Source organism: Mycteria americana, chromosome 3, assembly GCF_035582795.1.
Source record: "Mycteria americana isolate JAX WOST 10 ecotype Jacksonville Zoo and Gardens chromosome 3, USCA_MyAme_1.0, whole genome shotgun sequence".
Lineage (NCBI taxonomy): Eukaryota > Metazoa > Chordata > Aves > Ciconiiformes > Ciconiidae > Mycteria > Mycteria americana.
Window position 1 is genome coordinate 62,241,605 of NC_134367.1, and position 12,907 is coordinate 62,254,511.

General features: G+C 42.2%; 1 protein-coding gene and 1 long non-coding RNA gene across 2 annotated transcripts in view; one reads left to right on the forward strand and one right to left on the reverse strand.

Annotated features, from left to right (window-relative positions):
* Positions 1 to 2,294, reverse strand: part of ARHGAP18 (Rho GTPase activating protein 18) — a 98,423-nt gene extending 96,129 nt beyond the window's left edge. Inside the window, exon 1 of the mRNA XM_075498725.1 lies at positions 1,996 to 2,294. Within this exon, the coding sequence (XP_075354840.1) occupies positions 1,996 to 2,039 (44 nt within the window). The 5' untranslated portion in view covers positions 2,040 to 2,294. The remainder of the gene's footprint in view (positions 1 to 1,995) is intronic.
* On the forward strand, positions 2,116 to 8,843 carry LOC142408341 (uncharacterized). The gene is made up of 3 exons (XR_012775257.1): positions 2,116 to 7,308; positions 7,663 to 7,790; positions 8,367 to 8,843. It is a non-coding gene; the product is annotated as an uncharacterized LOC142408341 (long non-coding RNA).
* The last annotated feature ends 4,064 nt before the right edge of the window (positions 8,844 to 12,907 follow it).

The following is a 12,907-nucleotide window of genomic DNA, read 5'->3' on the forward strand; positions in this document are numbered from 1 at the left end:
TTGCAAGGTGTCAAATTCAAAGGTAAGACAGATTCCTATGATGTCCACATTTCTGCTAACTGTGCAAGTCCTACAGTGATTTGAATTAATTATCTGTTTCTCACTAAGTACTGAATTAAGGGCAGAATTATGATTCTCTAAGGATCTGATTATAGTAATTGTTTGGGCTGCCCGGTGTACTATTTTATTGGCATAGTCTAATCTTGCCACAAACTATATTCTTATAAACTTATTAAGTACAGTCCTTCACATTCAAATATCTTTTTCTTATGGCATATTAGCATAATATTTATTCACTTAACTGTGGCAGAACCTTAAAATCCAATTCATGAACCAGGCCTTGCTGGTTAAGAATTTACACAGAATACGAAGATGACAGCTGACCCTTAGCATTTCTGCGTACGCTGATGATACGCATTTTTCCCAGCATGCCAGCTGCCTAACTATTCTTAACCCAGTTGCACAGCTTATTTTTCAGTTTCCTTGCTGTTAATTGGTTTTTAACTATTTCCATCCTCACATATAGGAAAAACATTATCGCCTGGCTAGCCAGAAACCTGCTAAACCTACTGCAGTGGTTTAATCAGAGCTCATAAATTATGGTATTTCAAGAATGTGCCAGACAATTTCATTTTTATGCACTCTCTTTTCTACTTTACTGTTTTCTGGGTTCATTGTTATATTGCTGGTCATTTGCTAATGGAGGCACAGAATAAGCACACCGTAATGCCTAATAGTAGCTGTTCATGTCTGACTTGCATGGATTGAAACATCCATCATGATTTTGTGATGCGGATGGACAAAAGTATTATGTGATTCTGCTAAAATCAAGCTGCACTTTAAGCCTGCAGACTCACTAAAGATGACCAAGTACCCTTCCCTGATCTGCTCTGCGTGCAAATATGCTCTGTCTTGCTGATGTGTACTGGTTCCAGGGAACACCTCTTGCTCATTTATGTCCTGTCAGATACTGCCACTATTTACCACTCCAGCAATACTCAGTGAAGTATTTATCCTCTTATGTAGCTTTGACAAATGGAAACTTATCCCAACTCATTTTCATTCAGGACTATAACACTCAGTTTTTTCGCCTGTTGCATCTACTGAGTCCCTGGCTAACTTGGAAAAATCTAGCTAATGAAATCAGTTCCCAGAGCTGGTGTGCCTTATGTGAAAATGCTACACAAAAACATCACTGCTTTCACAAATTAAATCTGTCTCCATATATGCTCCCCCTTGATGCATTTTCTTTATATTTTTGATCAACTCTTTTAATGCACATTAAGCGTTCATATATATGAGAAAAACTGCGATTCAACAAAATACAACTGGAACATCCCTGGGACAGCACATCTTCTTGCTTTCTGTCCACTGGATGCAAAACCATTTTTATTTATCTGCTAAATTCTGATGCGAATAGATGACACTGGGAAAAATGTCTTAGCAAGGTATCCTGCCAGAAGTCGTATATAAGAGAATAAGCATGTCATTTGTCTAATCCATGCCATTATAATTATGCTATACAAGGACTGTAGGGACATCGGCTTTTCAGACTATAAAGTAATAACCCATATTTTCCAGGAAGCGCCTTGTTGGGCTGTTGTGCTGCCAGACGCACTTCAGTGATCGGCTGGAAGAAGCCTGAAGCCGCAGGGAGCGCACATGGAAGCGGCCGGCGGGGTCAGGCACCGACAGCGGGGGCGGACACGCTCCCACCCGCGGCGCCGACCCCCCCGACTGTCACTCGTTGCCGCAGCACACCGCAACGCACCAGGCGGCAGCCGCCCAAGGTTCCCTCCCGATGGCTCCCGACGGTGTCGGCGCAGCCCGGCGAGGGGGGCGGCGGAGGCGGCGTCGCCTGCGGCGCGGCGCACGCGTGGGCGGGCAGCGTGGACCCCGCAGCAGCGCCCGGCGGGACGGGCGCGGGGTGGCGGCCGCCCGGGTGTCGCGCCCGGCGGGAGGAGCAGGGCGGTCGCCGCGCTCGCCCGCCCTTACCTCAGGTGCAGGTAGTGCACCAGCTTCGTCACCACAGTCACCATCTTCCCGGGTCACCTTCCCCGCCGCTGCCCCGCGGGCGGGAGGGACACACGACGAGAGGGCGACGCTCCCCGGGGGCTCCTCCCTCAGCGGCTCTTTCCCTGCTGCTTCACCGTCCTCGGTCCCCTCGGGGCGGCAGCGGCGTCGCCTCTCGGCCGCTCAGCTGCCCGCGCCGACCGCCACCGCGGAGACACCGCCCGCGCCCGGCCCCGCCGCGGAGAGGCCCGCCCGGGCAGAGGGCGGGGCCGGTGCCCTCCCTCGGGGACGTCCGACCCCGGCCCCCCCCGCCCCCCCCCGCCGCCCGCTCCGGAGGGGCAGCAGCGCGGGGCGCGGAGTCGGGCAGCGGCGCGGCCGCCGAGTCACTGCGGGGCCGAGGGCGGCTCGGCCGCGTTCCCGCCGCATCTTCGTGAGGGGGAGAGCGCGGGGCTCCCGCCGCGGGGGCCGGGCCCCGCTCCGCCTGGTGCCGTCGGGGCGTCCCCCGCCCGCCCGTTTCCTTCCGCTCCGCTCAGCTCCGGCCTGCGGCGGGGCCACCGTGACACGCCGGGCGGCGGGACGGCGGGCCCGCACAGGATAGGAGGGCTGGGGTCGGGCCCTGCGGCCTCCCTGAGGGGCCCGGCTTTGGCGGGGGTGCCCTGGGGCGGCCTTCCCGCCACGGCCGCGCCTCGGGACGAGGCGGAGGCCCGGGGAGGCCGGCGGGGTCTCGGCTTTCTTCTGAGGTGGACGCGGATGGCAAGCGGCCCGGCCGGGGCTGGCGGGGAGGATGGCGAGCATGCTGGGGTGTGCTAGCGCTTGGGGTAGGTGGGCGCATGGGCCGGTAGCCCGGGCACCCCGCCCTGTGTAGGAGAGCGCAGGCCGGGAGGTGTGAGGGTGGAAACGCTCCACGGGAGTCGGAAGAGGTCCCGTCGCTGCGAATGGCAGGGCTGAGACCTGCACGGTGTCTGTGTGCTCTTTCAGAGGCTGGTCAGTGGGGAAGAGTTCAGTGCAGAGCAAGGGCAGTGATGGCAGGTCTGGGCAACCTGCCTCGCCGTACGAAACGGACGCCTTCAGCCCATTCGGCTCGGCAGAGGACGGGAAGAAGTGATTTGATTATGGCGTGTAAGCGCCTACGCAGGAGGGTTTGTCATAGTAGAGAGCTCTTTAATCTACCAAAGACATGAGAAGAACCAAAGGACTGAAGCAGAAGTTAGGCAAAATCAGGCTGGGAACAATGAAACACCTTTTGTGTTACCATAAGGGTACTGAAACACTGAAAGGATTTATATAAAGCACTACTGGATCTTGGATCTCTTGAAATTTTAGCTCTACAATGGGTGACTTCCTCATATAAACCACATATAAATAATCTCTACATCTGTTTGATAGGGGTTATGGAGAAAATTCTGTGGTCTTTGTTACTGTGGAGATCAGCCTAGATGATCACAGAGCAGATGATCACAACTAGCTTCAGGTTTTCAAATCTATTAATATTAATTACTTAGTTTCTGGTGCACTCCAAATTGAGAATATCCCTTCAGCCTTATTCTCCCCTTCTTGTGCATCCACCCCGGGCACTGAACCAGGCAAGACTCTTGAAAAAGTAGTATGCACTATAGTAATGTAATTCAAAGACAATCACAATGCACACATTAACTTGTATGAGGGAAGTTTGCAAACAAAAATGTATTTTCTGACTCAGAATTCTTGATGTATAATAATGATTAATGAAGCATTTCATTGTGTTGATAACATTCAAATTACTGAAACTTAGAAACAAAGAGAAGTCACAGTACATGAGATGTTTCTAGTTCACCAAGCAGTATTTGGGGACTGTGGATAGCTTGGAAGTAAGTAGTGCCACAAAGATACAACTTAAATATTTGATATACATTAGAAGGTTGTACCTGCAAGTTACTATTCAGTCACTGTACCCTTTTGAAATAAGGTTGCTACTGTAAATGGTATTTTAGCTTTTTGAAGAAGAATTCATTGGAAATCCTCACTGACAGAATTTTAATTCAGTTTGTGGTTCGCTGTACTCTGTAATCCCTTCGATCTGCACGTCGTTGACAGTATCAGACTTGTGAGAAAAGTGTGTTTAGTTATTGGTGATGAATCAGAATACAGAGATTCAGTAAACATACAGGAGTTGATGTAGATAGTTAAAGCAGATTTTTTTTTTTTTAGTGGTTAATACTGTGATGTAGAATATTTTTTTCCCACTCTACATATGGCTTTATATCCCATATCCTCAAGCTTGTTGTTTTCATTAATGTCACTATTTTACTCTATAAATTCTTTCTATACTTCCTGTATTTCTCAGCTCATGTCAATTAGAGCTCCAAAATATGTGCCCTTCACCTGCTAACTTGTTCTCATGCTCTGTGCTGCTCTCTACACTGTTTACAGCTCTGCTCTGTCAGTGGAGCAGAGGTGGAGTGTTTCACCTCTAGCAGGTTTAACAAGGCTGGCTTCTTTTTAGTAGTTAGCGATCCCCCTTTTCATATTTGTTCTTAAAATGTATTATTTCTCACTAGCATTCCTTAACTAATCTGTCCTTGCTAATTCTATACTTGTATTTATTCATATAATACATTTGTTCGCAAAAAGATTAAAAAATATGAAGTAGCTGTGATCCAACAATTCTGTTATAATTCAAATTGCTTGTTCCCAAAAACGTATGAATCTAGTCTTACTAGACTAAAAATTGACCTGACATATGCAATTTTTTTCTTTTTTCCCCTGCAAGAATTTAAACTTTCCATGAAACAAAAATCCTGAAAAGTCTGTTTTACAATTTCTAAAAGGGCCTATCAAAATGTTTGACATAAAACATGCACTTTAGGAGTTTTGTTTCAGTATTTCTTTGCTTTATTCCATTGTTTGACTTTAATTTTTTACATCATGTTCTGGTGTAATTCAGTAGTCAACAGGATAACATGTGTTTTGATTATATTTTGTCAACAAATTTCTACAAAAAGGATATTTTTCCTTGAAACTTTTAGATTTTGTGTAATCAGCATTTTCTAGCAGAAAGCTACCCATCAGAAAATTTTAAATCATTCCAAGGATTGAAAATGTAGCCCACTATTTTCACCATGCTAAGGATGAAAGCAAAGCTTTTCAGGATAAGGTATTTGGTCGCATATAGTGGACAAGTGAGGCATAAGCTGTTGGGAAATTAATTCCTAATCCTATTAGTTAATAGATGGCTTATTCCCAGCTGTATCATTGTATGTTCTTTTTACAGTATCTAATTGATTTAATACATTCTGTTTTTTCACATTCTTACATTTTCGGCTTGCAGTCCTCACTGGGATGTATACAAATCGGCAAACCTCAGCATGTCAGAAAAGTTGGGGTAGTGAGGTTGAAATAGAAGATGACCAGTGTAATAGGTGTGATTATGGGTAAAGAATTTGAGAAAGAGCTACCGCCTTTTGAAGTCAGAGCTTTGCCTGCAGAGGAAATCCTTGGGAAAGGATTCAAATAAGCTCCGTGGAGTGAAGAGGTACAGTCCGTATAAATATAGTCTCCATCAAAATGCACTTTGAGTATTGTCAGAAGAGTTCACTGACTCTAAAATGGATCAGGTGATTACGATGAAGTGTCAGGAGAATATAGGAGCTCTCAGATGTCTGGAGCATATCATGTTCTGATACATAAAAGCATCCAGTTCCACCTAGAGAATTAAGCGTTCATAATTTAAGACAATCTGTAGGCAGAACTCCAGAGAAGAGGCAAAAGAAGATTCTGGTGACAAAACTGAATTGCATTTGGTAGCCTGAGACAACCTGCATTTGTGAGGCTGGTGCTCTATAGCAGCTCTTGCCATTATGAGCCCTAGAATTTGTGCGAGACTTAGTTTTGATAATTTTCAAAGGTACAGACTTTTTTTTTGATGGAGAAAGCAGGTGTGAGAACAGAAACGCACCATGAACTACTAAGATCAGCAAGGTTCTCACTGCAGCCTCAGAAAGAGCACTTATGAGTGCAATAAAATCGTAAATGTTCGGCATTTGTACTGCTGGTATAATCTAGTAATCTGGTAGATATATAATCTAATAAAAGCAGCAAAAGTTAAATGTCAGTTTTTTAATCTCTTCATCAGTTGGTCTGTATCATGGACAACACTTAGTCATACTTAATCATAAACAGTACTTACATGTGTTTTATAATTTGCTTTCCTTAACTAAGCAATAATATATTTCAAAGTTCAAAATGAAATGATATGATATGTGCTTTCCTAAAATTCCCACCAACTGTCCATGTATATTAGTTAAGTATATATGGAACTATTTTTCCTATACTATTTCTGTACAAACTATGGTGGTTTGAATTTGTTCATCTGCCATTAGTTAGTTGTCAGGTGTCATTTTTGCCTTATTTGCCTCCAAAGCCAACATGAATCAGTATGAAAAGGATACTTGAGCACTTAGCCATACCATTAATTTTCATGGAAAAAGGCACTTTGAGGGGAAAAAAAAAAGGTGCAGCTTGAAGGTAACAGCAAGACATCAATTTTCCGCGTTTGAAATTAACATAATGTTTTACATAATGATCCTCTCCGCTGATCATTAAAATAACATAGTTACCTCGGCAACTGGAACAGTCTGCAAATGTTATCTAGTGATACATAACACATTCTAAAAATACATACAACAAATAAGGTATGAAACATTATCATTTGGGAAAAAATATTTTTTTTCAGTAAAAATACCTTCTGGTAGAAGCAGATTTTTGTGATAAAATTTCAGTTTAATGCAACTTTGTTTTTAATCAAAACTGATTTTATTTGCTTAAAACCTGAAGACCGATGTTGCTTCATTTCCTGACAATGGAAAACAGTAGTTGCTTTTCAATTACAACTTGCATTTTTCTTTAAATGTTTCAATGGCAAATGTTCAGGAAATAAAATTTATTTCTAAAGCAAGGGTTGCATGCTTAAAAAGCTGCTGGAAAATATGGCACACCAAATAATTGCCTGATGAATTTGATCTGGAGAGTTTCCTGCTTTAGATCTGAATGTATCCACTGTCATTGCAGCCCTCTCGTTCTCTTCTTGTTGGTACCCTTGTGAGTCTAACCTGAACAACTGAGGTTTAATGGGACTGAAATGAACAGGCATTGACACTCTTCACCTTTTTTCTTTTTCAAGCAAAACCCAATTAACTGTGTTCACAGATGGTTTTGGCTGTGAATGAATTTTTGTGTATCGATGGTTTGCTGAAACATTTTGCCAGGACCTAGTTACCAGCACATCTCCCATTAGAATGGAAAATTGCTCCCAGCTAGGTAAGTCAGTTCATATCCTGTAAGTTCTCTTTCATTCTTCCTGGGTATTGAAGCAGCTACATTCTTGAAACACCCTCTTCCCTCCACCTTTGCCGCTCACTGCCTGCCCTTGTCTCTTCTGGGAGTGTACGAAGGAATACTCCCCACTTTCATAGGATTTGCTATAGTTTTCCAGTGAAGTAGTGTTAAAACAAGTCCTTAGAATTCAGATTAATTTTAAATACTAAATTCAAATTAATGTACATATGGTTTGCTGTTGAATTTGCTCATGTAATTTGGCTAGTATCTACAATTTTTTTCTGTTAATATCATATGAGATATCAAACACATTGATCTTTTTTGTCCTTTTTAAAGGTACATCTTTGTGTGGACCCCCATCAAGGTTTATGAAGTGAATCGAAGCACTTTTTCAGTGTATTTTGAAAGCTATTGATGTAGATGTAATTTCAGTGCAAAGGTGTCTGAAGACTGCTAGGAAACTGGTAATTCTTAATGTACTTGAGCATTTTCCCATCACCCATGTTTTATTTAAACACTTCTCCTTTTCCTGCTGAAAACCTGGTGACAAGACAAGATCGCTCTGAGAGAGCGTCTGGGTACATAGAAGTGGTCCTTTGACAGAGGATTGCTCCAATAGAGATAACAGGATCTTTGCTGTTGGAAGCGGGAGCGGACCCTTTGTTTACAAATCACGCTGCAAATCCGCAGCAAATAATCTCATATTAGGATTTATTTTCATTGGAAAATACGGAACAGTAATGGCCAGGCTGTGACTATCTTTGATTTAGGACAATGACAGCAAGAGACTGAAAGTACCTTGCATATTTCTTACAGGCTCCAGTTTCAACCATCATCGTTATATTTGATTGCAACTGTTTTCTAGGGTGAGGCAACCTTAAAAGATGGGGGCCAAGGCTTTTCCTTAGATTTTGGTTGTCCATAGTTGGTGTTCTAGTGTTGCTTCCCAAATCCCCAGTCCAAGCCAGTGCCATGCTACAACTACATGTCAGGATGACATCCAAGCATGCATCTTTCCCTTCTTTCATCCTTGTTGGCAGAGGAAACCTGACTGTATGAACTGGGAGCTCACTTCAAGGTATTCATTTGGTCCCCTGAACTGGAGAATGGATGGAGTAGGATGTAAGTCCATCACGGAGCATGCCTGCCCTACAACGTAGGCATAATTATCCTGGTGCGTCTGAAGAGGGACTCCGAAGGGATCCATATCATTCTCCCTGAGCAGAGGAGAGGCTGGGACATGGGTCTGCGTCTTAAAATCATAGCCTCACACTAAAATGTTTAAAGCCAATAATAAAGGTATTAATTACATCATCAAATTTTATAACCATTCCTAAGACCTTTATCCTCTCTGACATCTAATGAGAGAGTGCATGCTGTCTGGGGCTGTGATTAGCTCACAAAAAGGAGAGATTAGAGTATTAGCCATTACTGAACAGATGGATCATTACACAGGATCTTAAGACAAGAAATAAATATTCTAAGTAAGTCACATTTGGAAGATACAAAATATTTAAATGAAGCTTTAAATACCTGGGGTGATTAACAAGGATCTAACTTTATGGTGTGACAACATACATACCAGCCGATGGAGTGAAGAATGTGTAAGGTTTTCACATCTTTTCTCGGTTTAACAAAGCTCACTGATGGGTATTTCTAGTCAAGAGACTATGGACCACAGGAATCTTGTGCATGAATAGCCAACGTAGGAGACTGCAGTCAGGTGACTCATCTACCCATTGCTGGTGATCTAGTATTATTCATACTGTGTTTTCTATATTTATTGGTGCGGCAGTGGTTGGTATTTTTAGGAATACAGAAATAATGAGTACTGTAGGGTTTTGTTTTGCTTGCTTTTTTAAGTTTGGGTACAAAAAAGGTGGAAATGTTGATCAAGCAATTTACAGAGGTGGAAAAATTACAGGCTTAGTTTGAATAACTAGCTCTTTACTTCACTAGGAAATTATAAGTATTTAAATCTGTATTTTTTATGAAAACGCCAACTAAAAATCGTTTCATTGTCTGTGTATCAAACTACTCCATAGTTCAATATGTGGCTGTTTTTACACGTTTGAGTTAGTTTGTTGGTCCCAGAACAACTTTTTGAATTGGTTTACACTTTGACATTACATTGAAGGCAGTGCTATTAGCCTAGGAATATATGCTCAGAGTCTCCAAAGAAATGCATTTCACTCATGTTCTTTGTTACAAGTAAGACACTTCACCATTTGGAACAAGAATGAATGCAGAGCCATTTAGAGAGAGGGCTGAATTGAGGAGAACTATAATCTCTCTCAGTAGGTGGTTGGATATGATGAAAAGGAGTTTCTTGCCTCTGAAAAAAACCCTTAAAATGACTCGAAGTATGGTATTATTAAGGTATGTCATTTGTGCACCATTCCATTGATTTCTGTACCTAATGTTTGCAACTTCTAACTGTCTTCCCTGCAAACTCTGCCTGGAAGTGGATAAAGTCCCCATCTGCTTGTAATGTTTTCTAGACTGTCTACACCCCCACTGATACCTGTGCAAACTCATGACTACTAAACTGTATCACAAGGGGTTAAATAACTTAACACCAAGCCCACACCAACTAAATTACACAATATTCCTGTGCCTGGCTGAGCCAGAGAGCAAAGAATTCTGAAAATCCTGGGGCAGGAGCCGCAGGCATAACATCACAGATTGTAGTCAGAACTATGGATGTGGGGACCACCTTTCCTAGAGTCATATATACATGAGCAGAAAAACAGATTGCAGCATACAAATGGCATGCAAGTCTCATGTTGTGAGACTCCAGTGCTACAAGTTCAGTCTGCAGATTTTTTCTTCTTTCACTGATCTTGTCTGTTTTGTTTTCTCGTTTCTTGCTTTCATTGTGCCTTTTTCCAAACATACGTCCCAGTTGCTGTTTTCCCTGTTTTCCTTCTGCTTTCTGTAGTGGTCTTTTCTTGTAGTCTTTGGCAGGTCTGTTGTGAAACATACACAACGCCCTTCTTTTCCTCCAGCAGCTCTTCTTTCCCACCTGTCTTGACTGTTATCCATTAGTCACGTGCACATTGCTCAGGTGCATCACTTTTATTTTTCCAGATATAGCCAGGTTTCTCATATTCAAAAGTACTGGTTTGGTGTATCAAATAGAAATCACATAGTATTAGGTATAACCTCTGAAGGCTTCTAACCAGGTAATGCCCACACAGATATATCTCATATTGCTTACATGATGAAAATTTATATATGAACTTTGTCTACACTTCAAACACTATGTGTAATATTTATCATGCATGCTCAACATATAAGTAACAGGAAAGATTAAATAAATAATGCTGACATTGTCTCATCATTCCATATCTGAAAGTAATGCAAAAAGCTAATGACTCTCTAATAGCTGGGCTAAGCCTTGTAATCCTCAATAGAGTTCTTGCTGTGATTGTTTTTCTAGCACTGGCCTAGTTGTACGTGCCTTGGAGAAATCCTGGGGCTAAAGCACTCTTCATATTTGTCTGAAGGTATGTCTTGCTGGTGGTTTAATATTTTAAATAGAAAACAAAAGTTAAAACTGTCAAGACTGGGCAACAGAGCTACTACAAGCTGCTGCTGGGCTGACACGCGTAGAGGAAAATCCTGTCAGGTTAAAAATAGAAACTTGTTCCACCCATGGATTAACTTTATATCTAATCCACTCATGTTCTGCCACATGGCACACTACACACACAAACTGCGTACGGATGAGGACAGAGGTATGAATTTACATCAGGCAGCATGTCCTTCCCATCCATTTTTATAGTTCTGAACTGAAATGAATCTGGAAGAAATGTGCAAACATCTTTCAAACACATAATACCAGTCAGTTATCTGCACACTAATGTTTATGGAGATACAAATCCATCAAACTAAAAATGGTCCATGGTTCAGACCAGTAATCACTGCGGGTCAGTTGATTCACTCTCCAGAATGACCTCTGCTGACTTCAGTATGCAGTGTATTATGCTGAACAACTTGTAAAGGCTAAGTCTTTTCAATGCTATGGATTTACATACCTGGTTTGTCTCTAAAATGACTTGCATATCTATCATGCATGACAGACAAGCTCATTCTTTTGGGAATCTTCTGAAACCTGCTTCTCACTGTATATGTGCTTTCAGTGTTGAAACTTAATTGCAAATTGTAAAACTTGCGATAAATTTTAAGATGTTTGATTAGATCAACAGGGGACAGATTCTTCAGAGGCATTATCTGTTGAGTAAGATTAAGGCAAATGCAACATTTAGCACTCCTGCACAAACAGCAATCCAGTCTTGCTCTTCTAAGCAAACTGCAGTTGAAATCCAATCACTAGTATCATATTTAAGATGAAGTTGCCTTCTAGCAATTTTCCTGTTACAACCTTATTATGGTTAAAGAGATAAGGAGTTACTTGAAGCCACTACTGTGGTTTGTTTGTTGTTTTCCCTCTACAACTACCTGAAAGGAGGTTGTAGCGAGGTGGGGGTCGGTCTCTTCTCCCAAGTAACAAGCGATAGGACGAGAGGAAATGGCCTCAAGTTGCACCAGGGGAGGTTTAGACTGGATATTAGGAAATTTTACTTCACTGAAAGGGTTGTCAAGCGTTGGAACAGCTGCCCAGGGAAGCGGTTGAGTCGCCATCCCTGGAGGTATTTAAAAGACGTTTGGATGAGGTGCTTAGGGACATGGTTTAGTGGTGGTCTTGGTAGTGTTAGGTTTACGGTTGGACTCGATGATCTTAAAGGTCTTTTCCAACCTATACAATCCTGTGATTCTGTGATTCTGTTTTTAATTACCAGTACCCATAAACTCACACTTTGGCATTGGCCACTTGCAGCTGGGGGAGAGAGAAAGGGGTATGTAAAAAAGTGGCTGTCAGTAGCATTTGCCTTTCCTCGTTCCAGCACAGCCAGACCATAAATAGATCATTAGCGAAAGACAGAATAGCCTGAAGCTATTGTAGAAAACATTTGTCTGTAGCATCCCTGGAAGCAAGGGGGTCAACCAAACATTGGGGATTGTACGTCTTCCTGCTGTTGTCTTGGGCAGCTCCTAGGTGAGAGCTTTAAGATGGAAAGAGATGCAGAGCTATGTGCTGTTCACGGATTCTTCTTTGCCAGGGGTTTGCCAGTAAACCTACAGCAATTTATGCCACATAGGGTGACTTTAAAGTTTTGCAGCACTTGTGAGAGGTCAGACTCCAGCCTAAATTAGAGTCGGCATTTCATAAAATAGCAAGCACCCTGAAAACACGACATTCAAATCTGTTTTTTCCTCTTCCTTTTAGGATTTTGTAAGAGTGCTGCATCATTGCTGTTATCCTCCTTGTGGTTTATTTGTTTTTAAAAAAGAGACAGTATATCTAATTATTTACTTAATGGCAAATGTACATACAAAAGCTGAAAGTGATTACATACAACAGCTAAAAGTGATGACATTGACATTGCAAACAAATGTAAGATACAAGAGGTCTGGTAAGCTTTACCATTAGACAGTTGCTAACTTCATTTCTATTATGTTGTTAATGAAACCATAGAATGTATATAGATACAAAGGCAAGTTTTAATTTTCCTTT